The sequence below is a fragment of the Psammomys obesus genome, unplaced genomic scaffold (genome assembly GCF_907164565.1).
Source record: "Psammomys obesus unplaced genomic scaffold, mPsaObe1.curated_primary_1811, whole genome shotgun sequence".
In the NCBI taxonomy this organism is placed as follows: Eukaryota; Metazoa; Chordata; class Mammalia; order Rodentia; family Muridae; genus Psammomys; species Psammomys obesus.
Window position 1 is genome coordinate 2,482,236 of NW_026594462.1, and position 26,616 is coordinate 2,508,851.

Here is a 26,616-nt window from a genome sequence, read left to right on the forward strand (position 1 = left end):
TATCTGAGGCTATAAGGGTAAATACTTAGGATGAAGTTAGAACCTGTACTGGTTTAGAAAAGCAGCAGAAGTAGGTTCTACAATAGGGTCACTGACCTCACCAGCTATGAGGAGTAGGGCTAGGTTTAAAGTACCAAGCTTGCCCCTCCTACTGAGCTAGTCTTAGGCCCAGCTGTTTGGTAACCTATAGGATATAATACCTTTATTGCATCTTTTGAGATATTTGGCTGTGCGGGTATAGCACGTTCGGATACTATGACAGCTAGTCCTCAAGGAAGAGGCTTCTGGGTCAGATCTACCTCAACTTCTTAAAGGCCCATGTCCAAAGTGTCTGGTGTTTATAGCAACAGGCTTTTTCCTTCAGTTTCTAGGAGAAAAACAAAAGCAAGGGCAATACCTTATATTGGTTTAGGAGTCTAACAGGATCCAACAACCTTAAAGAGGGTTACCCATACCTGGCACTGGTAATCTATGGCTTTTAGAGGGATGATTGTCACCTCAAGTTGTATATCTTCAATTAAGATACATATGTATGTATATATGTATAGATAGATAGATAGATAGATAGATAGATAGATAGATAGATAGATGTGTATATACACTTACGTATATAATTTTAAGTAAACATAAAACAGTTATTATTCCCTACAGCTTTGTCACACATTCTTACTGTTATTTATCCTCCCTCCCCACTTAACAGTTAAAGTCTCCCCCAGGCTCATTTTCCTCCAAATTCCCCTATGGCACCTGTGTCCAACTATTCTCCTCTCTAAAGTTCCATCTGGACCCCATGGTCCCATTTTACTTTCCTGGTGTTTGTGGGTACTACATGTTATATGCTCACATCTGAAGATCTGGAGTTAGAGAACACAACTAAGAGAGAACATGTGTGGTCTTTCTTTTGTGTAACATAAATTTTCATTTCCTATACCCCAGAGTGAAAAAAGGCCACATAACAAGTAAAATCTTAAATCATGCCAACGTATACCCTTCCGAATAGGCTATCTGAGAGTGTTGTTCCAGATCTTCCCCACAGCTCACTGTGCAAGACTGCATCTTGGCTCACTCTATCTTTGCTCCTCTAACAGCTCCGTTTAGGAGTTCTTGATTCTGGTGCTTTTTAGAAAACACTTGACAAGTGCTTGTTTCCACTGGGGTCTCTTCTGTGGATGGTGCCTGCTCAAGTCTTTCAAATTGTGTTATTCTCCTGCTATTTTGAAGGTTCTTTTTATATTCTGGATAAATGTCACCCAACCTGTAGCTTGCTTTGTAGTCCCCAAATCAGATGAGACACAAAGCAAGAGCTGTCACTTTGTTGAAATCTATGTTTGGTCCTTTAATAGATCATGTTTTGTGTTTCAAGTCCAGAATTTCTTTGCTTATCTGCAGGTTGCAAAAATGTTTGCCTATATTTTATTCTACACTTGTTAGCCTCTTTACATTCTATACGTGATCGCTATTGGACTGACTGTTGTATATGTGGGAAGTAGGAATCAAAGGCTCCCCCTTTTCATAAGGATATTCATAATGAAAACACTGCTGCTTATCTGTACTGGGCATTTGAATCTTTGACAAAAATTCAGTTGGCTGCATCTGTGTATTTCTATTTCTAGACTCAATATTCTGTTTCCAATGACTGATATGTGTCTGTTCATTATTTCTACACTACTTTGCTGTGGCTACTCCACAAAGCCATAAAGTAAGGAATTATTTACCCAATTTATTCATTCTCAACTCTATTGAAAAACACAATGTGCTTTGTGGGTTTTTCTAAAAAAAAAAAAAAAAAACTACTGACACTTATAAAGTAATTTCTATAACCCTATCCATGAATTTGAAAATTGATATCTTTCCTACTCTGATCTTCAAGTTCCTGAATACTAAATATGGTCTGTTCATTTAGGTCTTCCTTCATTTCTTCTGAACTTTAGGTTTTAAAATACTTATAGTGCACAATTCACAATTTTTGTGAACTTTTTCCAAGGTATTAATTGTTCTTGGAACTACTATACAAAATAATAATAAAAAAAAAAAACCTTCGATTCCCATTTTTACACTGCTGCTATATACAGATAGGATCATCCTATGGGATCCTATGTTTTATCCTTGCTAAACCCAGAGTTCTAAGAGTTTTATTGTAGACATTATAGGATTATCCATGTACATAATCATACAGTCCTAAACACTTATTTTTCCAATTGTACAGTATTCCAGCTTGACACATCTGATTTTAATGTTTTAAGAGTAAGAAGTAAGGAAGTTAGAAGTCTCAGGTACCATGCCTTAAGAGAAGGTGGATTCTGTAACATAAGAAATAGCAGTCAATTCACAGCAAACCACATTCACTCTACCTGTTCCTCCATTATTTACCCTTTGAACTTATGCTGTTGTAGACCTAGCATGTTCCCATGCAAATTCAAAGAATGACCAGTTCAATATTCAAGTGGTATACATTTTCACAAGAAAAACAAAACAGCAAAATCAAATCGACATACATTCCATTTCAAAAACACACCCAACACTCTGTAATCTATTTGACATAATACCAATTTTGAACCAATTCTTGTTAAGAATTCAACCTAGGTAACATAAAACAGCTGTGTGAAATAAATAAGGTCAATCATTTATGGTGTTTCTTAGAAAAGTAAGTTTTAACACACTTAAGACTATCTGATAAAGGAAGTCCGCTTTCCTTAAACCTATGTTCCATGAGAATGATGTACAGAAAGTAATCACTCTAAGTAACTATTTTAAGTTCCTCCCAGTACACAACTAAGATCATTCCAGATCACCAAAAGATAACTAAGCACAACAGTGAGAGCCTCAGGGTATTCACTCAGGTGTCAATCCACTTCTCTCGGAAAACACAGACTCAGAAAGGCTGGAATGCAGGGACAGCACTCAAGAAGCATCAAAAAAAAAAAAAAAAAAAAAAAAAAAACTGCAGAATGAAAATACACCCTTGGAACCTGGAGATCCAGCCAGAAAAACGTTTTCATCTAGAGCATCAAATGTACTGATCCGTATAGGTGCTACAAAAAGAAACCTATGAGAATACCGTGAAATTCAGTTGGAAAAAGCAAAGATGAGTGAATAGAAGAACAGATGAGGAGGTTTCATGATGGCAGCAACCATTGTGAATCATATCTGAGGGGCAGAGGATCCAAAACTCAGAAACCGGTGAGGAGACAGGTGAATGGATACAGAGCACCGACTCTGGTGCTTCCCAAACTGAAGAAGACATGCCCTGAGTTGGGGCTGATCGATCCAAGCCCCCTGTGGCCGTTTTCACAATCCAGGAGTTTCAACCTGTGGACCCCCTGCACTTTCCGCATACTCCAGGGAATGTGTACCCTGGAGGGGGTGCAGGGACCTCTAGCAGCCAGACATCTGATCCTTCCCATTCCCCAGCATCCCAGCATTCAAACCATGGTTCTGATGATTACCTTGTGGAGGCCAGGCAAACAATAGAAGCACAGAGATCAACAGACCCAAGATGGACCCAGACAAATTTGAGTAGCAGGAGCACAGATCTGGCGGGGCTCTAAGCCACAACCCAGCTCCCTTCCAAGGCACCCCAAACCAAGCCCATCAAGACACCTGTGCACGAACCATGATGTCACCACACCTGCACTTGCACCCTGCCCTTCTCATACTCATATCCTCTGATCTTCAACGCAAGGGTCCACACCTGCACCAGCGCCAGTGACCTGCTCTTTAAAGCGCTCAAGCCCGAGCCCAAGCCACACCCTTCAAGGCACCTGCAGTGCTCTAACTACCTTAACTGCATTCGAATCACCAGCACCCATTTTTGTGCCCCTGAACCTCGCTCGTCTTCCTGAAGACTACTCCAGACTCCAGACACAGTCAGACCCAGTCTGCACTACAAGTTTCAGGAACAAACAGCAAAGGCTACAGAGGAACAGATGGCTAAAGGCCAGCTGTAAGAACACAATCAACAAAGGCCAGGACATCATGGCTTCACCAGAAACCCCAAAAATCAAATGGATATTCTAATGCAGCTGAAACACAGGAAAATGATCTTAAAACTATCATTATGAAGTTATTAGAAGAACATAAAGAGGAAATGAACAAATATCTCAAGGAAATACAGGCAAATACAATCAAACAAATAGAGGCTGTCATGGACAGACAGGAATCCACATCAAACAGATGAATGAAATGAATAAAATCGTTCAAGACATGAAAACGGAATTAGAATGAATAAACAAAACACAAACCAAGAAAACCCTGGAGATGGAAAACTTAGAGAATCAGGACCACAGAGGTAAGCAACACCGACAGAATACAAGAGATGGAGGAAAGAATCTCAGGTGTTGAAGATATAATTGAAGAAATCAATACAAATTTGTATGAAAAAAAACTTCAAGTCTCTGAAGAAATTAAAGAAGATATCAAAAGATGGAAAGATTTCCCATGTTCATGAATCGCTAGGATTAACACATTAAAAATGGCCACCCTACCAAAAGCAATCTAGAAATTCAATGCAGTTCCTATCAAAATACCAACACAATTATTTACAGACCTTGAAAGAGCAATTCTAAAATTCATATGGGGTAGAAAACCAGAATAGCTAAAACAATCCTGCACAATAAAAGATCTTCTGGAGGTATCTCCACCCTTGATCTCATACTATAGAGCAACAGTAATAAAAATGGAATGGTACTGGCATTGAAACAGACTGGTGGATGGATGGAATCAAATCAAAGAACCAAAAATAAACCCACACACCTAGGACACCTGATTTTTAACAAAGAAGCCAAATCCATACGTTGGAAAAAAGATAGCATCTTCAACAAATGGTGCTGGTTTAACTGGATGTCTACATGTAGAAAAATGCAAATAGATCCATACTTATCATCCTGCACAAAAGAAAAGTCCAAGTGGATCAAATACCTCAACATAAAACTACACACACTATATCTGTTAAAAGAAAAAGACGAAAGAGCCTTGAACACACTGACACAGGAGACAACTTCCTGAACAGAGAACACCAACAGCTCAGGATATTCTGACTGCAATAAGATGCAACCTCAACTTTTAATTCCACTTTCCTAATAATTAAGGATGTTAATCACTTTTTCGAGTGCTTCTCAGATGTTTGTGTTTCATCTTTTGATAATTCTAGTTCCATGTACCATTTTTTTAACCAGGTTGTTTATTTCCTTGATATTTAGTTGTTTATTTATTTATTTTTTTTAGATTTCTGTATATTCTAGATAATAACCTTCTGTCAGATATTGCATTAGTCAGGGTTCTGTAGCAAAACCAAATTGATACAATGGATATATATTTATAAAGAATAAATATATATATTTATAGAAAATAAATACATATGGGATTTATTAAAGTGGATTATAGATTATGGTCCAACTACTGCCACAATGGCTATCTCCCAACAGAAAGTCCAAGAATCCAGTAGTTGTTCAGTCTGTAACACTGGATGTATTAGCTGATCTTCAGTACACACCAGAATCCAGAAGTAGAAGACTCTAAAACCAGTGAGGAAATGAACTTACAGGGAAAGTGAAGACAAGCAGGCAAAGTGCAAGTGCTCCTTCTTCTTCATCCTTGCCCTTTATATAGGTTGTCATGAGAAGTGATGGTGTAGATTTGTGATGAATCTACCTACCTCAACTGATGCAATCAATAAAAGTCCCTCACAGGTGTGCCTATCCACTTGGATGTTAATTCCAAATATAGTCGAGTTGACAACTAAGAAGAGCCACCACAGATAGATAATTAGTAAAGTTTTTTCGCCTATATAGGCTGCCGTTCATTCAAGTGATGGTACCCTTTGCTGGAGACAGAAGTTAGTTTAACAAGGTCCCATGAATTAAATGTTGGGTTCAATGCCCAAGCCATCAGGGTCATGTTCCAAAAGTTTCTTACCATGCCAGTGAGTTCAAGCACACCATATACTTTCTTCTCTAACAGAGTCAGGGTATATTAGGTCTTAAATTGAGGTCTTTAATCCACCTAGTGTTCAGTTTTGCACAGTATGAAAGATATGGGCCTAGTTACATTGTTCTACATAAAGCTACCCATTTAGACCAGCATCATTCACTGATGATGCTGTCGCTGTCTTTTCCCCAGTGTGTATTTTTATCAAAACTCAGATGTATATAAGTGTGTAGATACATGTCTACGTTCTATAGATAGAGTTCTATTCCACTGATGAATATGTCTACTTGTATGTCAATACAATGCTGACTAAATGTGATATCTATATCACATCCCTGATCTCAAGCCTCAGGAATCTAGGCAGACAAGGAAGCAATAAGATTTCAAGAATCAGAGGTGGTATATCACCTCAAACAAACAAACAAACAAACAAACAGTTTTTTCCAAACACAACAAAGAAAATACAGAAATTATGACAATATGTATAAGACCCATACAAGGTCAAGCCAGACAAAATCCCAGCATGAAGGAAGGGAAGTGACCATGACTTGGTCACCCCTAACAGAGGAACCATTGATATCTGATTGCCACTTGCAGATTTCTTTCATTCAGTGACACCTAGTATATCAACCACACTCCAGGGCAGGCGCCACACCTAAAAGTAGTCACCTAAAGCAAGCAGATGGAGTAGATATTTTCATTTTGTTTTTAATAGAAAGAGAATATGAAAAGGGGTAGGTAGGGAGGTGGGAAGGATGTGAATGGAGTTGGAGAAGGAGGGTAAATATAATCAATTACATTATGTGAAACTATCAAACAATAAAGAAAAGCTTTTTTTTTTTTTTTAAGGATCATCTGGCTGTCTGCCTCTTTTCAGTATCAAACATTAACAAGAACACTGAGGCTTCTTCTAGTGTTTGACCGCTGCTTCAACAAAAGTAACATAAAAATGTGCTTTTATAATGTCATACAGACCAGAAAATCTTACAAATCACCAATTAACCGCTAAATTTCTAAACATTAAAGTACAACTCCCATAACACCAACTTCTATTTCTTCTAAACCTTACTCTACTGAAAGCAAGGACAATCAAGCCCTGAAGTAACCTAGGACACTTTCACTGAAAGGAAGAGCCTTTGGGCTTCAGCGTCATTGTCTGTGTGGAAATTTTAAATTTCTACAATCTATATGCCTTAAAAGTCTATGAATATCTGGGCACAGGGTCTTTTCTGAGACTGGTATTCAACCAAGAACCATGTATGGATATAACCTAGAACCTCTGCTCGGGTGTAGCCTGTGGTAGCTCAGTAACCAATTGGTTTCCCATAGTAAGGGGAACAAGGACTATTTCTAACAGGAACTCAATGGCTGGCTCTTTGACCTCCCAACCCCAAGGGAGGAGCAGTCCCGTTAGGCCACAGAGGAGGACTTTGCAGCCAGTCCTGAAGATACCTGATAAAACAGGATCAGATGAATGGGGAGGACGTCCCCCCCTATCAGTGGACTTGGAAAGGGGCAGGGTGGAGATAAGGGAGGGAGGGTGGGAGTGGGAGGGAATGAGGGAGCGGGATACAGCTGGGATACAGAGTTAATAAAATGTAACTGATAAGAAAAAAATAAAATTATTAAAAAAAAAGTCTATGAATTTTTAATTATCCAAGAACAGATTCATATTAAGGAGGTATATGGACACTTGATATTTGGCCATGAGGGTACAAACAATAAAGGGACTAATTAAATATTTCGTAAAAACTATCCCCAATCAAGAGGAGGGTTGTTTTGTTTTTTTTTCCATCTCTAACAAAAAGGCCTCAGACCACTCTCATTAACTGGCAAAAGATCTTAAGCAGTATAACCCATGAATAAATAGATTAAATAAAATTGTTGCTCATCATGTGAACTGCCATATCATTTTGGTGCCCAACCAAACACTTTCCAAAGGATGAATAAAAACTATATATTTACAGTAGAAATCTATGAATTCAAGTAGTTCTTTCTCATCTACTACACCAAAAAAAGGAGGTGTTTAATAAGATATAGCCATATAAAAGTCAGAAACTCAAAGGGAAAAAATGACTGGAAATGCAGAATATGAAAATGGGGGAAGACAAAGAAAACATAAAACGCAGATAAGAAAAGGCAACTAATTACTGAGAAAAGCAAATGCTGGGATAAAGGGGAAAAAAATAAGAAATTAGACAATGAAGTCTTATGCTGTTTCAAATCAGCATTGGTGAAGTGCATGAGAACCTCTGTGTGGATGTATCCTGAACACAGCTGACTGTACGAGGAAGATAACAAAGCAAATGTCAAATTAACGAAGGACCAAACTCAGGAACACATTGTTATCTTCTTCCCTCGATCATCCTTAAGTGAAATGTTAACCGACCTAAATCCATTAGTTATATTCCAAGTAGAATACGTGAGCCAATTAAAAAAAAAAAAAAGCAAGGAAAAAAACTTAAAAATGAACATTCTGAAAAATAACAGAAGAACAAAATATGTACCATAAAGTCCATTCTAAACACAGAGCCTCACTGTGCCATCACGGCTACTCCTGGACCTTCCACAAGAGGGAGTGAGGTTGATCCCACAGCAAAGGAGCCCCAGGGCCCTCTTTCCTTGTGGGCATTTGTTACAGACAGGCATCTTCTTTCCCAGGAGGCAACATCAGCATTCCATTGGCACCCTCTCTTTCTGTTGCTTTGCATCTTTCTCTGCACGTAAGTGAGAATTAAGGTCGGAAAGTAAAAGTAAAGAAATAACTCAAAGCACAAATATAGACAAGAAAGAGAGAGAGAAAAAAAGCTTTAACATTCTTCTACTTTGGGAGTGACATCAAGGTTATTCCAAAAGAATAAGCATAGCGGGCATTGAAAAGATAATCAAGTCACCAAATTTTGGAGTAAGAGGAATATGCAGTGGTAGTACTTGAATTCTCTGCGGTAGCTCATTAACAAAGAATGTGCCACAAGATAGCAAGGCATTCACGTCGGATACCATTATCACTCTGGTCCTGTTCACCCATCTTCTACTGTAGCAAACCTGTTATCGGTTCTGGACACTTACGGTAATTTCAAGGAATGCAACTCTAAATCCCATAGACATGAACAGTAATATTACCACAGACAACTGAGTAAGAGCAAAATTATTTACCAGTTAGCTAGGACATTAGATCACAAGACACTCCTTGTATGGACTTAGGGGTAAGGTCTTGTTTCGTTTGTTGCACACAGTGTCTGGTGCCTACCAAGCACTCTGCACATGAACTCAAAGAGCAAAGGAATAAAGAATGCTACAATGGATATGCAAATAAAAGAGTAACACCATCAGTGTGACCGGGTCTTCCAGTCACAACTCCTAAAGAAGTAAGCCCAGTCTTGTAGTCTTGAATATAAATTTCATAAATGTGTGTATGTGTGTGTGTGTGTGTGTGTGTGTGTGTGTGTGTGTGTGTGGTGTAGAAAAATAAAAGAGAAAAAGGTTAAAAAAAGATAAAAACTAACATCACAGACAGAACTATGCATAAATGGTATTTTACAAGGTAAAAAAATGAACAACAAAAAAAACTATATAAAGTCATATTATCTCATATCTAATACTTTAGGTTAGTCTTTAAAAGTCACAAAAATATACATTACAATTCACTAAGTCACATGTTGTTTTAAAACTGAAACCAGAAATTCTTACAAATGACCTTATTGTAAAACCAACTTTCTCAGTGAACTTATAGGAAAAACAGGCATTCCTCAGAGACTATTTCATCAGATAAAGTAAATGAGGTCTTAACTACACGCACTATTGCCTTTTTTAAAAGCCAAGTAAAACATTCTGCTTTGTCAGGGTTAGAAAAAAATAAACCAACTGAGACTACCATGCTGATACTGTAGTAAAATGAAAGCAAAGTGGTTTTAAAAGTAAATATGGGATACGTATTATTCTAGTGTTGGAGAAAGCTGACAGACCTGCCAAACATTACATGTGTATCCAATTACACATAATTTTGGTCGGTTTACACAAATTTGGTCCTATCCCCATCTCCTGACCAAACTGGAATAGCAGTTTTCTTGAAGCAACAGGACCATTTACAGAAGGCCCTTGATATAGCTGACCACATTTACTGACTGCATGCACATGGAACCTAGTTACATGGACCACAATGGAAGTAGAGGCTTGAAAGGAGAAAATAAGACAGCAAAAACGGCTACAGCAGTAGGTATCATCCATAAAAATGTACACGATTTAAGAGTCCCATCCTTCAAAGATCCTATGAAACTACAATCTCCTTCCACTGGTCAAATGAACACGTTAAGAGAGAGATGCCAGAAGTTCTCCAGGCCAGTCTGCACTTAAGTGGGTCGCTGTTACGCTATATTCTTTCTCTCTGAAAGACTCTGGTGCCCACATTTACTTCTTAAATTCTATAGACTATCCTGTAATTAGTCCTAAACTTTACCTCTGCCTATCTTTCTTTTCAGAACTGTAGCACAAACCCAATAAAAGAAGCAAGCCAGAAACCACTGAGCATGAAATATATTAACTGCTCACATGCTATGGTTTCATAGTGACTCTGCTACTTAGTATTTCTGTGAGACTATGAAAACTGCAATCTAAGAAAGCATCAAATTTGTCCTCAGACCAGCGCTACAATGAGAAACCTACTAACATCTGAGCAGAGGCTTCAGGATAGGCTTTGCGCCACCCAACCTCCCCCCCCCCACACACATACACCTTAAAGAGGAGGATTTAAAAACTAAAACTGAAAACAGGGTTGAATTGTATATAAAATACCATAGAGCAAATGGAGAAATGATGAGACTAAGATCTAAACCCAAGTAATCCCAGGTTTTTTGTGTTTTGTTTTTGTTTTGTGTAGTCTGGGCAGGCCTGACATCTGTAATTCTCCTGCCTCAGCTTCCCAAGTGAGAAATATAGGTATGTGATACTACACAGAACTGTCAAACTCTAGTCAACACTTCCCCCACTGTTCTCTTATGCAAACCTCTAGCATTCTGATCTCATCACCACTGTACACACAATGAAAGGCCTGGCCTTTCACAGTCAGGGCTATTGTTCATGGATATGTTTTGATTTTAAACTCTCCTTTGATTGCCTCTGAAGCCATCACAAGATAAATTCAAACATAGCTGTTAGTGTACAGGCAGTCCCACTAGACCACCTTTCAGAAGCCTAGCAACCTCTGATGCCACCACCTGCCATGACTGCCAGCCTCCTGTTCTCATTCTTTCTCATTCTCTCATTATCTCTCTCTCTCTCTCTCTCTCTCTCTCTCTGTGTGTGTGTGTGTGTGTGTGTGTGTGAGAGAGAGAGAGAGAGAGAGAGAAAGAGAGTGTGTCATGGGTGCCCTCCTCTCCCTCACTGCTCTCTCTTTCCCCTCTACCCCCTTTCCCACAATAAACCTCCCTTACACCAGATCTGTTGCATGGTGTATTAACCATTATTATAAGAATAACCTGAATATCCCATTCTATGGAGGCCCCCTCTAATATCCCAACAGTCCACCAGGACCCTGAGGTGACTTTGGTCTTGTTGTAATGCACACTGTTAGGTTACAACACTGCTTTGTGCTGGTCTTTGGCTCTCACTGTGGAATTCTTAGAGAAGACATAAATGTACTCCTATCCATAATACATAGGAAATTATCAATCATACTTGAACAAAGGTAATAAACAATATAAGATAAATAAATATCCAGGTGTAAAGGCTTCTGTTTTCTTAATGAACAAGCATAGAAAACACTTTACATATGCAGGTAAGCTGATATTTTAAGATAATTTTATCTTATGTTTTATGTATACAAATGTTTGTGTTCATGTATATACAACTTGTGTGTGCCAATGACTGACAGAAAATATGGGAGCCCCTGACACTGGGACGACAGACAGTTTTGAGCAGACATGTGGGTGCTGAGAATGGAACCTTGATCTTCTGCAAGAGGGAAAGTGCTCTTACTCATCCCTCCAGCCCCCCCAGTACATTACTAAAGATTCTAAATTGCAGAAGTGTCTCTCAGTTGTTAGACTGATGTACGTCCACACTATACATCTGTGAAATAACCTGGATAAACTGTCAATCATTCTACTCAACTTACTTTAAACTCATGTCTACAATAGTGGGCCTAATGAGTATCTTTAGTTTTGATTTTTCTTAAATTCAAATTAAAAACTATTCTCCCATCTTCAAATTATATAGTTTTGTTCATCAGAAAAGTTATAAGCAAGGTATGTTATTTTATTTATGGTATGTATATTTTATTTAGAGCAAGAGAATCCTATAACATGCTAGAATTTAAAGTGATTTTTTTAAAATCAGGCATTTATATATGCCAGTGATAAATACATATATATGCATGTATATATAAATAGATATACATGTTAGCTATGCATGTTCATTGCAAAGGTTATGTAAAATAACGGTTATATGAAGAACAATTTACAAAATTTAATATTAAGCCTATCCTAATATTGTCTAACCTTTATTAACTGAGTGACTTACTAAAAAAAAAATTTATAGAGCTGGCATTTGGAAGTTCTGAAACTTAGGGCTAATTATATCACAGGTACGGGCCAATAGTGCCATCCACTGTTCCTATGAGGATCTTTCCCAAATACAGTTTTATAACACACTAAAAACATCTGTTGTGCTGAAATTTTGTTTAAATAATATTTAAATGAAAATAATGTTATATCAAGACTCCAGTGCCAAAATGAAAAAAAAAGCTACAATTTTCAAAAGAAAAAAAAAACTGGTTTTTTATTAAAACAGTAAAAAAGTTACAAGTTCATGATAGCTTTAAGTACTTTAAGTATCAGCTTCCAGATATTTGTTTATGATATTTCATTTTTCTGTTTTCAACAACAACTAAATCATCTATAGAAAGTAAAGTAAAAGTACAAGGTTCCAACTAGACCAGAAAAGGTTTCTGCATTTCACCTTGCTGTGCCTGCAGTGCTCGGCACATCCTAATGGACTGAATACTAGAGGGCACACACTAAAAGCTTCAGACACCAGGATGAGGATGTTTGGCTGTTTGTCAGGTGTTCACCTACAACTGTGGTACACACTTAAAAGCCCCAACACAACGGAAGAAGCAGGAGAATCACCACTTAGAATATAACCTGACTCAAAAACTAACAAAAGCCTCAACCATTTCAGTTGAAGACTGAAGACTGCTTAGGGAGGATTAAACAAGGAGCCCACCTCAGAAGTGAGCTCCAGAAGCTTCCATGACCAAACAGCAAAAAGAAAGAAGCCTCCAGGAGGAAAAAGGACCACAGGATATAGTCATACAGTGTATGATTCAACTGCCCCAAAGTTGCGCAGAAAAATCTCATCAATGTATCCGTTTCGGGCAAAGTAGACAGCATCATACCCCTCAGAAAAGAGGTGTGCCAAGAAGAGATTAATTCCCCTGCATCCCCAGCTTGAAAACAACAGGGTCTGGGACTCCAAACTCCAACCACAGTTCATCCCACTGAACTCTGTGGCCTTCTCCAGAGCAGCCTGGTATCACATTCCATCCAGCATACAGACTGTTCTGCATAGCTTACATAACATGAACAGTTCTGTCTCAGCTTAGGAGGTGTCAATTTACAGTTACAGTTTTTAGTGGCTAGATTTCACAGGCCCACTTTAGATGACTACACATTTCCTTTAGAAAAAAAAAACCCCACACAGAGTAAATACAGATTGGGATCTGCTATGCTACCCTTCTAAGAGCAATCAAGTTCTCAGCCTGTGTTTGACCAAAAAGGCCACTCCCCGCAGAAATGGCTGCATGCATTTTGACCACCCTTGAGCTCTGGTCAACTTGTGAGGCTTTGCCAATTAGCAAATTACACTTTCGTTTTTTGAAAGTAATGGAAAACTACTGTGACGGCTAATTGCTATTGTCAATTTGACTGAAATGAGTAAAGCACATTTTGGGTATGTGCCTGTGAGGGTGTCTTCACAGACAAAACACACAAGAGACATTAACACAGCAGAAGATGCACCTGAATGAGGTGGAACACCTAAATAGAATGGTTCCCAGATGGAACAGCAGATGAAGAGTAAGCAGGCAAGCATAAGTATGCTGTCTCTGCATTTCCTGGCTCCCTCACACACAATGGCATATCTAGAGAACCATAGGCTGAAAGCCATGGGCTAAAAGCTCAGGGCCTGTGAACCAAAATAACTCTTTGTCCTTTTGAAGTGTTTCAGGTATTTGTCAGAGCTGGATAAAAGCCTAACATGACCACTAACCATTCTGGCTATGTACCAACATAAAAACAATAGAAATAATAACTCATTGGGGAAATCAAGGTCTGTGTGTTGGTTGAAATACTTTCCAGAGAACAAGAATATATTTAACAACACAGAAGCCTACTCAGTTCTTAAAGCATCCATAGTGATCAACTGTGAATTTATTTACAATCTTTTGTAAACTACGTTTTGTGTAAAACAGAGTGAGAATGAATTACTGCAATTAAACTGAAGTAAAATCCCTTAAAAAGTTTCAAAGATGCCAGCTCTCAAGTTTACTGTGTGCCTCAGGCCAGCAGTACAATAGCTGAGATACTGGTCCACAGATCCCACACTGACAGGCCTCAGCCAGGATTTGTAAGTAAACAATCATGCCTTGGCCCCTGAACTGTTTTCATTGACAAGCATACTGCCTTTACATCCCACACGAACTCACCTGGCAAAAGGCTGATTCAATCATAGCAAATGAGACAAGTGGAAAGTCTCATTGTAGTGACAAGAACAGCTGATCACTGCCAGCCTATGGACAGTCTCCCTAAGCAGTCTCCTCTGGGACTTGTTTTCACTGTAACCTGACACCTGAAATGAGGGAAGAGCTTGGGGCAGGGGGAAAGAGGTAAAAGAATGGAGAAGAAAGAAACTCAGAAGGGAAGGGTGAAAAGAGGAAAGAACGGGAACTGGAATTGAGGGAAGGCGGGGTACATGGAGAGAGGGCACATGAAATAATTAGCTCAGGTTGAATTTCAACCATCAGTGCTCAATTTACTGTTAAAACAGGCAACATTTAGTATTACATTTATATATATACCAATAATAATTTAAAAAGAAGTGGTCATGAATGTGAGGGAGTTGGGGTACAGGAGGAGCTGGAAAAGCAGTGGGAGAGGTGGAAATGATGTAAATACATTATATATACTTGTTTTTAAGAGGCAACATTCAGCCATGTTACTTACAATGCTGAGTAACCCTGAAATTGCTGAGCACTTTTTGTCAATTATTTGATCTTGAGACATTACCTCTTTAGACAAAGGTAGCAAGATCTCAGACCATGAACGCATGCTGAAGAACTTAAAGCAATCAGATTCAGAGTAGGGTCTGATCCATTTATTCAGAGTATCTACACAATGGTCTACAATGAACTAAATAAAAATAAATGAGTATCTTTGATTCTATACAGCATGCTAGATATAAAGTAAGTATCCAAGAAATTCATTTGGGTATACTAAAATACACAGTTGTTTCAGTTTGCTCTCTATTGCTATGATAAAACATCCAAAAGCAACTTGAAGTACAAAAGGTTTCTCTGGCTTACACTTTCATGACACAGTCCATCACCTAGGCAAGGAATTCAAAACAGGAACTCAAGGAAGGAATCTGGAGGCAGAAACTGATACTTAGGCCATGAAGGAGCCCTGTTTACAGGTTTCTTCTCCATAGATATCTCAGCTTACTTTCGAATACAACCCAAGACTGCCTGCCCAGAAATGGTACTGCCCACAATGGACTTGGCCCTCCCATATGAACCAATAATCAAGAACATGCTGCACAGAAATGCTTTATAGGCCAGTGCAACGGGGGCATTCCCTTAATTTAGGGTTCTTCTTCCCTGATGACTCTAGTTTGTGTCAAACTGACAAAGATCTAACCAGCACGTACTCTTTTCCAAAGTTTACAAAATGATCGACCTAGTGTAAGTTTAAGTTTGACACTGCTGTAAAGAGCCTCTGGAATTTCAAGTCTAAAAATGTTTTGAGGCAAGGTCTCATTCCGCAGACCAGGCTGGCCTCAAACAAACTCAGCCTGCCTCAGCCCACAAGTGCTGTGATTACATGCATGGCCTACCAAGATAGGCAGAACTTTAACTCCCCGCTCCCTTTACATTATTAGGGTGTTTTTGAGATACAGTTTTGCTATGTAGTCCTGGCTGACTGGAAATTCTGTGTCCACTAGGCTGGCTTTAATCTCAAAATGATCCCCCTGCCTGTTGCTTGGATTAGACCTAGCTGCCATCACAGCTGGCTATATTTCTAACTAAACTCAAAAACGCTCTATGTATTGAATGTAATTTTCCAAGAGCCACAATTACCCTGACAGTGCACGAGATTTGAATTACAGTGCTGATGACAAGCATGTGTTTGAGGAAAGAAGCAGAGGAAATGCAGCCGATTCCTCTACTCCCGGCTGCTTTTGCATGTGACAGAGAGGGACAGTAAGAAGACACATGGGAATCCAATGGCCCTAGAGTCAGAGACCTGACGTGTCATTGCTGGTGCCCACAGCACAAGGAAGATAGCTGAGACATTTCCACAAAGACAGAATCTATGATACCTTTGCTTGCAACTACATATTTCCATATCAGTTTTATAGGTGACTTGAGAGAAGTCTGTTTATCTCTGTATTTTACCAAATGATAATGTCTAAGCCCAAAACAATTAAATTTTCAAATATACTACGACTATAACCACTAATAATGTCCAAGTTTTTAACAGACTCAGAAGTGAACAAAATGGCACTAGTCATAACTATTTCTTTAAAAATAATTTCAGTTATGTAGGATAAGCTTACAATCACTGTCTTTCACATATTGATACAGAGGCTAGATGTCAAGGCCTATAAAAAGCCTGATATGTGGCAGACAGTTCACAAAGTGAAAATATCTGAGTTAGAATGTTTTTCTGCAGCTCAGCTGCTCACAGGAAAGAAATGGGGAGTAACAGATATTTTTTGTAAGTAATAATAAGTCCAATTACGTAATCTCAAAGAAAATTAAATTCTCCTCAATGGTCTCCAACTGCCATCTTTCTCATGTCTGTCTGATGAAAAATAAGAAGACAAGATAAATAATGAAAAAAAAAGCACCAGGCACCAGGAGGACAAGTGGCATTTTCTGAGATGTGTTCAACTGAGGGAGGGCTTGGAGCCTACACCCTGAGATAATCTGACAGTTCTAAAGATTATACTATCCTAGCAGACAGCCAGGTAGCAGTCAACTCTCGGCTTTGGAAGATGAAGAATGACAAAAATGACGACCTTAACAATAAAAAAAATAAACAAGCAGAACACAGATTGCCTTCATTTCTCAGTGCCAACTTCATTATGTCCCCTGCACTAAGCCCTGCTATCCTTGCCTCTGCACTCCACTTTCACTGCTAAGAAAAGCAAAGGTTTCACTCAAGGAACCCCTAACAACATACTGTGGCATTGTTGGCAGAACACTTTCCACGGGGACTTAGGACAAATGACTACCCTCTCCTTACAGGACAACAACAACAAAACATAGTACAACATGGGGAACTATGAGCTTTAGGCTCAATGACTGAGAGAGCCTGCTGGAGGGGTTCATTTATAGGAACATGGGTGACACCAAAACAGCTACACCACCAACAGTCTCACCCCAGCATGAATGGCAAAGAGTCTTTCCCTTCGGTTATCCTTCACCTTCTATACAGTTAGCACCCTGGTGCCACATGCAATTAGGGAAGAATTACAGCAGACTGAGAAAGAGACAGAGAGAGGCAAGAATTTCAGGAGGAAAGATGCTTCCCTACACTCCTTATATAAGAGAATGTCAACTGTCAACAATGCAATCTCAAGGGTCTCTTGCAAGTAGTCACAGCTGCTCTGATGAAATTGATGGCTGTTATTCTTGGAGGATCATGCTTGCAACAGGTAGAGCCACTGGTAAGGAGCTCCTGAGAACAAATCTTCCACACACACTTCCTGTAAAAGACTCTAATGAAAATTATGTGGTCAGACACACACACACAGACACACAGACACACACACACAAAAAGGCATGAAAGTAGAGGCTCAATTGGGGAAGGGAAAAGGAATAATAAGGCCAGTAGGAGAACAAGAGAAAGTAAGCGTGGATATATGTATAAATGTGTTATAATATACCCATTATTGTATTAACTATTATATATTAATAAGAATATGTGAAAAGAAAAACTATGGTTACTTATAATGACTCTAAGGAATCCTAACCAGCATACTCCATCTTTCACTTGGTCTGATCACATGAAGGACTGAACCTGCGTTCTCTGATCTGTGTCAGTAAAGAAACTGATAGGAAAACCACAGAGATTTCACATACACTGTCCTCCTTAACTTCTGTTTCTGGAAGACAAAAGCATCCTTCTTTTCCAAGGCGGACTGTCCAGTAGTGTTCCTGTTACCATATGCAGTTGCCATGCCATTGTCTCTAGTCCTTGATCCACTGCTTCCAAAAAATTCAGATTCAAGGGGGAAAAAAATAAGAACAAGAAAGAACAAGAGGAAGAGAAAGAGAGATATTTTCTTTTCTCTATAGACTACTTCTTACTTCAGAGCTGAGTACTCTCCCAAAGCAGGCCTTACAGATTTCTAGACAAGTCTTTCATTTTCACAGAACACAGAAATAGTTCACATATGTCCAAGCGCCATGTGTGTGTGTGTGTGTGTGTGTGTGTATTTGCACAGACATGCATGGGTAAGCATTAGAAATTAAAACCCGGGTCTCATGCACAATAAGAAAGCATTCTACCAACTTAGTTACATCCCCAGGCCCCAACCTCTCTTTTTTGAGGAAGATTCTTACTATGTGACCCTGCTTGCCTTGACTTCATGGCAATCACCCTACACCAGCCTCCCATCAGCTGAGATTACAGGTGTGCTCCAACATCTGGCTTGCCAATATTCCTTTCGAGCATTATCCCTGCATCTCTCCATCTTCCCATACCAGCCCACATGACAAACTGCTGCTGGGAAAATCATCACAGTGCTTACCTCACAGCTACTTCAAATTTCAGCATGAAGTGACTTGATTTCTCACCCTGGGCAATCAGATTCTTCACTCTAAGACCATCTGCCTCACCATTATGAAATATGCTGGAATCTCCAGACAACTGAACAGATTTACACAAGTCATAGACAACATGCCTGTTGCCCTTGCAACTTCATCTTTCCTGTCTTCCTACTTGCTCTTCATACTTCCTGTACTGAGCAGGAATGTCCCTGCAATGGCATGTGCATGCTAACCCTGACAACACTGCAAGGCAAGATGGGCTTTAAATTGTAGTGAAATGAAACTTGACAATGAACTGACATTAAAATACAAACTGTCCTAGAGTATCCTGGTGGGCCAAGAGTAACCACTTAAAAGCAAAAAGAGTTGAAAGGCAAGAAAACAAGAGAAGACAGACACAGAGAAGTGAATGTTGTTAAGAGAACCACAAGCATAAGGAACAGGGACGGTCTCCAGAGGCTGAAAAGGCATGATGGCCAAGGCCTGGAAGGCTCCAGAACTGCCCTGCCAGCGCTGCCTCACGTAGGAAGGCCTGTTTGACTTCTCAACTCCACAAGCATAAGAAAATAGTTGTTCTCAAGGCTTAGGCAACAAGGTCTGTGCTCAGCAAGTGAAACCAAGTGCATCTCTGTATGCAGTTGTCCAAAATCACTCTCCCCAGACCCTTCTCATTATTCTAGTCTGATAAAGATATCTCAGCTGACACTAGACATGAAAACTTATTTCTCTAAACCCACAAATGCATCTGGGGAGAGCTAAGGGCAAGCCTTCACCCAGTCCCATCCTATGCAGACAACTCTATGAAGTTAATTGACCTAATTTTCTTAGCTTTGTTATCTATACCAAAAAAAAAAAAAAATAGCTTAAGGCTATTGTGAAAATTAGATGATGGAAAGAATGCACACTTCATAGAACCATCTAGCATACGAGAGGAACACTGAATATGCATTAGTAATTATTATTAGCTTTACTCTCACTGCATTTTAGGGACGATGCCCATGGTACTATCTTATCACCCTACCAGACAATAATGGACCTGTTTATATTTATTTACTCTATGCAGAAACTCTGACACATGGAAGACAGTCTACAAAATACTAGCCATAGGAGATAAGTGGCTGCTAATCGTAAATAGTTCACCTCAAAAAGCAAGAATATGTTAAAAAAAAAAAAAAAAAGGCATTCAAACAGAACTACCCTGCATGGATGAATTAGGTTATTTAATGAAAATCACAGGGCCAGACATAGGCATATCCCTATGAGTTACTGGCTAGGCAACCCCAGCAATCTCCAAAACAACACAGCCAGTTGCCATTGCCCTTTGTGCCCGCCACAGCCACAAAAAATGCCACTGTTAATAACAACATTGCTAAACACTTTGGCTGCAAGTCAGAGAGAAATCTAACTCAAACTGAAGAGCAAGCTAGTCTCTCATAGTGCCAGAGGGTACTCCGCAGGCTGCTTGAGGGAAAAAAGGGTACTCCTCAGAGCTGGGGAGCTGGGCTCCACCTGCAACAACATCAACTACCAGACAAGACTGCACGGCTGGTGCACCTGTGACACGACTCTTACGGGGTAGCTAACTGCATTCTGATGGAGCTCAACAAAGGAAGTCATCTCATGCTTGACACTGAAATCCTGGTCAAAAGCTCACTGCTGGGGAGGTCATAAGCCCTGGGATAAAGAAGGCTATTAAAATCCTGCTAAATGGCAATATCGTCAAAATTGCTTTCTACATATGTCTTTGTGGCCACTGACCTGGGCTACTCTCTACTTTGGTCAGAGAAACTTTTTTCTCCCTAGTAGGTTAATATTCACATATTTAATACAACAAATAAAAACAAACACCTGATGAAAAACTTACAAGAGAAATACGAAAAATATTTTAGATAAAAGGTTCTTCCTATATCATCCTATATGATAATATTAAAAATCCTGCGCAAAAGCCATTGTACCTACATATTATCAATGTAATAATCCCCGTACTTATCAAAAACTAAACGTGATCTGAGGTATCAACATGTTCCTTGGCTAAAAGCAACTAATGCACTCCTTTTATACATACATTTTAAATGATGTATTTATATGGACATCTGTGTACAAATAGGTGTAGGTGCGCTCGGGAAATGGAGGTTCAGGCACTACAGAGCTCATCTAAATGAGTTTGTGAAGCACTCATAGAAAGGAAAGTCGAGTTCTCTGCAGCAGCAGTGGGGGCTCTTAACCGCTGAGCAGTAACGCAAGCCCTGCTTTGACATTTTTAAGTTAACATTAGCAGAAAAACAAATGTACATATCCAAATGGTGAGCTGGCATAATGTTAAACATTCTCCAAATAGGGCTCTCTCCCTAAAATGAATCATGTATATGACTGGTTAAATACCACATTTAATTTGCCTCAAAACACTGACGTCTTAGGGATTTGATAAGGAGAATAATTATTATAAGCATAACTATTTAAAAGTAGTTTCAAGAAAGTTTTTTTTTTTTTTAAATCCATTTGCTACACTGGCAATAGGGTTAAAAAATGAAATCCAAGCAAGATGTTACAAGTTGATACTGTGGAATGACACACGTGGGGCTGCTTCGTGTGAGAGAAGTGATAAGGCTCCAGCAGATTCAGCAAAGTGATGACTAGTCACATCTCAGAGTCATATTGCGATTTTAGATAATACAAATTGATGTGGCATCAAAAATATACTTGCTTTTGACTTCCAAGGGTCAATTCTATACTCTGATATGAGGAACAAGACTGTAAAAGTTACAACAAACTCTGACAGAACTTCAGCATTTATTCCAGTCCCATCAAAGAACTAAATCCATAGGAGTAAAATTCAGATCACACATCAGAAAAAAATTAACATAATACTCCTTTTGTTAAATAAAACAAAATTTTAATACAAAATAATTAACAATTTTAGAATAATCAATATGTCAAAATTGCAATAACTTTAAAATAAAACATTCAGGGGCTAGGGAGATGGCTTCCTAGAGTGTTTGCCATGCAAATGTGATTATCCATGTCTGATGTCCAGTATCCACATAAAAATCAGGAGCACAGGCCTGTGATCCCAGCACTGACATATTACAGACAGAAAATGTCTGAGCTTTCTGCCCAACCAGTCAGTAGAACTGAACTGCTGGGCCCAGGTTCCCAGTCTATCTCAAAGAATAAGGCAGCGAGCAACTGAGGCAAATACCTGGCTTTGAACTCTGACCTACAAACACACACACACACACACACACACATTAATTAACTAACACTTATTGAGAGGGTGGGGAGATAGCTCAGTTGGTGAAGTTCCAGCCTTGCAAAACAAAGATCTTAGTCTGATCTCCAGAATACACATAAAAATTCCAGGCACCGTGTTGTGTGCTTGTAATTCAAGCTTTCGGAGGCAGAGATGGGCTGGCAGATCCCTGTCTACTTGGCAAAATGAGAAACCATGTCTCAAAATACAAGGTGGATAGCTCCTGAGGAACAGGACCTCAAGATTTTTCTCAGGACATACACACACATACACATACACACGAGCAGGAGGAAGAAGGGGAGGAAGGGGAAGCAGCAGCATTCTGGTGTCTGAGGGAAAAGTAAAGAATAGCTGAAATGAAGGAAGCTGCAAACAGCCTTGTGGAGATAATGGGTTCAGGCAGCCACCACTGCTTTACTCTGGGTTCTGAGTTTCTGCCCAGGCTTCTTTCTGTACCATCAATGCTGAAAGCCAAAAGTTTGTTCCATAAAAGATTCCCCAATTGGTTAAATGCCATCCCAGAGGGATGTTAATGCAAACCCAATGGCAAGCCAGACTCAGGGAAGACTAAGAAGTTGGCTGGTGCCGAAGTGGACAACAGTGTCTCAAGTATGTGCCTGCATTGCAATGGGAATGGAAGGAAAAAAGTTAGCTCATGGCCAGGCTCCGGGGTGTTAAACGACTGTTAGAGTTCAGGAATCTAAGTCCTCCTGAAACCTGAGGAAAATTAACACTTTGCCTGTGAAACCTAACTAAGGAAAGGAAGCCCGAGAAGTGTGAACAAAGCATGAGTAAGGAGAAAAATGGGCTGTGGCTTGAGAGGGCCTCAGACCAAGCAGTGGTAACTGAAGGAGCACTTACTATTCACTCCCGGGTTGTTTTAAGAAGAAAGTTTTAGGGGCTGGAGAGATGGCTCAGCGTGTAAGAGCACTATCTGCTCTTTCAGAGGTCCTGAGTTCAATTCCCAGCAACCACATGGTAGCTCACAACCATCTATACTGGAATCCAATGCCCTCTTCTGGCATGCAGGTGTATATGCAGATAGAGCACTAATATACATTAAATAAATAAATCTTTAAAAAAAAGAAGAATGTTTTAAAATACATATTCCAGTAACAAATGATCAAACATGGTTAGTATTTGTAGCAGCCTCTACCAGAATCTTATGGTAAAAGCAGTGATACACACTGTATTACTAGCCTTTTCTGAGACTGTTCCAACATTTTTGTTTTGTTTTTATTTGGAGAAGGGCGGTGAAGGGTTGAGACTGGGTCTCTCTCACACTGGCCTGGGGCTCACTATATAACACAGACAGATTTTAAACTCTAGACTATACTCTAGGATTACAAATGGGAGCCTTGAGATTGTTTTATTGTAGATTTTTACAAGATTTTTTTATCCAAGAGTATATCTGCAAAATGAAATGTTTATTGCCCAAAATGAGAAAAATGATATCAAAAATATAAAATCCTGCCTCAAACATGCATGCACTTTGAACACATCTTAGAGGAAACTATACTCAAGAGCTTTAGTGCTTTCTGTGATCTTCCTTCCCCAAGAAAATATTCAACTGCCTTTTGGTGGCATATGTCCAAGGACATACAGGCTGAACTGTATGGAGTCCATTATGTCATGCGCAGCTCTGAGAGACACTCACCCCGTGTTGATTGAAATGATTTCTATCAGAGGATTCTTCCTGATCTTCGGCAAATCCAGCCTTGCTCCCCCCAAGCGCTTCCCATTGTCTTTCTTCTGGCCCAGAAGCCTCACTGAATGACCTTCAAATCAAGCACAAGACATAAGTTAGCATGCCCTGCAAATACACTGTAGTTTACTGTTTTAAAAAATATGTTCATGATTGTATTCCATATTTTTCTCTTATAGGAGAAAAACCACCTTAGAGAAGATGTGATCATTTGAACATAAAAAATACAGGGAAAAAAGAAGCTACTATGTTCAAAGACTGACCATACTTCCCAATGCTCTGCTCACAGCACATGCACATTCACACAGCACACTTGAGAAAAGCTCCTTAAAATAAGCTCACAAAGGTGAACACAATCTACTCTGACCAGACACCATAAGGCAACAGAAAGAGCTTAAATGGGCATTAGGCCCACCAGTGTTTTCTGACAGCATTAAGACATATGGATAGTAACTAACACTTGGTGAGAACAGCACTGAACACCTACCTATGCTGATATTTTCTACAGTCACCTGCTCCTACCCTCCTCTTTCCCTCCAGCCTCACACACACTTACATGTCATAGTGTAGTATAGGGTATGTAGTGCATATATATATATATATATATATATATATATATATATATTTGTATGTGTATATATACATACATATACATATATGTTTGTATGTGTGTATCTATATATACATACATAAACATAGTATATACTAGAGAGAAAGAGAGAGATGTGTATCTTTGTAGATCTTAAGACTAGGTATTTTCAAACAAAACATTTCAAGTTTACTTGTAGAAAATGCAACCAAATTATTTCTAAGACACATTAAAAATGTGTATTAAAAACTTTGAAGTAATTTCAGACATACAGAAATCACAGAGAAAGAACTTGCATATCTCATTTGTAGAGGATAGTTGTGCTGGATATAAAACTGATGCTGTTTCTGTGTGCTGGATATCAGTTTGTCTGTGGTGCTACTGTTCATGATCGGATGTCAACTATTAACCCGCTGTTCCAAAAAACGTAACAAGCCACTTCTTCCCTTATGCTTCCCAGACTTCACTTTGCTTTTCATTAGTTTGTTGGGGTACAGGTGTGGATTTCTGTAGCAGCCTTTATAGGACTAAGAGCTCTTTGAACTCATAAAATGATGTTCATCTAGGAATTTTTTTTCAAATTTTTGTCATTTTTTTCTATTTATTCTTTTGCAACTCCCATAATACATTTGTTACTGTATGGCAGATATGTGCCCAAAAGGTGCTTAAAGCTCTTCAGAGACACAGAACTGATAGATATATGAGGTAAAATATGATTTATTTAAAAAAAAAAAAAAAACCTGGATCACTTCATTATAGAGGCTGAACAACACCATGGAAAGCTCAGTCCACAGCAAAAGCCTTCAGAACCAAGAAACTGATGGTATAACTTCCAGGCTAAAATCAAATGCCAAGAGCCCAGTAGGCAGATGATAGGAGTGCTAGAAATTAAAGGTCAATAAATTTAGACTTGCAATGTCCAAGAACTAGAGATAAGGAAGTCTCAGATCTTAGAAACAGACAGTCAGACACTAACATTTCTTTAGCTTTCTTATTTAATTCAGGTTTCCAGCTAACCAGAAGATACCCACCCATACCCAGTGAATGATATGACTCAATCCCTCATGTCACGTGCCAGTCTCTTCTGAAAGCATCTTCACAAATGAACATGACTATTGTAGCTTTTTCAATCAATGGGCTTCCCTTTCAGCAGAATAGGGATGGCGCAAAGCCTCCCAGCACAGAGAACCAACAGAGCTTTACTAGCTAAATACCCTTTATTTAGTCAACAACTATGGATAAACATTCACAGTGTTGTTCATTTTACTTCTGGTTCTTGGATGGGATGACTCCTCCAAATCCACTGTAAAACTTACTGATTTTTCTCTCCTGCCATAAAAAATCTGGAATTGAGTCATTCCAATGAGCACCTCACTCAGATACTGCTCATTTTTGTCTGCAGACAAAACCTTTCTGTTTTTAAATTTTTACTCTCTAATATGAGTTCAAGTCATTGTCATTTTTTACTTTATTTTTCATAACATGGCTTTACTTGGATTTTTGAAATTCTTGCCTTCTAAATCCCACATTTTTCATCAAAATTAAGGACAATTAATATTAAAAATTTTGCGGGAGATTTGGATTATTCCTAGTCTCTTGGCTCCTATAATCATATATTGTGAAAAAAACAGACATTTTAGATACGTCATTATAGTACATATAAACTTAGATTCCCCATTTTTTTAAATGTAGTGGCTTTCCAAACTAAATCTATAAAACTTACCCTCTCTCCAATAAATAGCTCTCAATATATCTCCTCCTCCTCCTCCTTCAGGGATGCTTGTTTTGTTTTTTCTTTTAAGCACGGCTTTATAGGGGTTAACTTCGTATAGGCACAATTTCCTACTAGTCAGATATTGACAACACATTTGCTCAAAATAACATGAGCAAATAATAGTCCTAGCATCTACTGATACGTCTATGCATAGACTGAAGAAAGAAGAGTATGGGCCATTTTCAAGTGAGCCCTACTTTAACCTGGGCTCTTACAAGTCCACTCTGGCCTTCTCTTACTGTGCAAACAGGCAGAGAAGAGTGGGTAGGCTAGGCCATTCCCATCTCTTCCATGTGTGTGCACACCCGCCAGGTAATGTGAA

General features: G+C 39.0%; 1 protein-coding gene across 3 annotated transcripts in view; it reads right to left on the reverse strand.

Moving 5' to 3' along the window:
* The window catches only part of Cdkal1 (CDK5 regulatory subunit associated protein 1 like 1), a 572,332-nt gene that overhangs the window by 373,965 nt on the left and 171,751 nt on the right, over nucleotides 1-26,616 (reverse strand). For all 3 annotated transcript variants that reach the window (XM_055619051.1, XM_055619049.1, XM_055619050.1), the window contains one exon: nucleotides 23,884-24,004. In XM_055619051.1, the coding sequence (XP_055475026.1) occupies nucleotides 23,884-24,004 (121 nt within the window). The remainder of the gene's footprint in view (nucleotides 1-23,883; nucleotides 24,005-26,616) is intronic.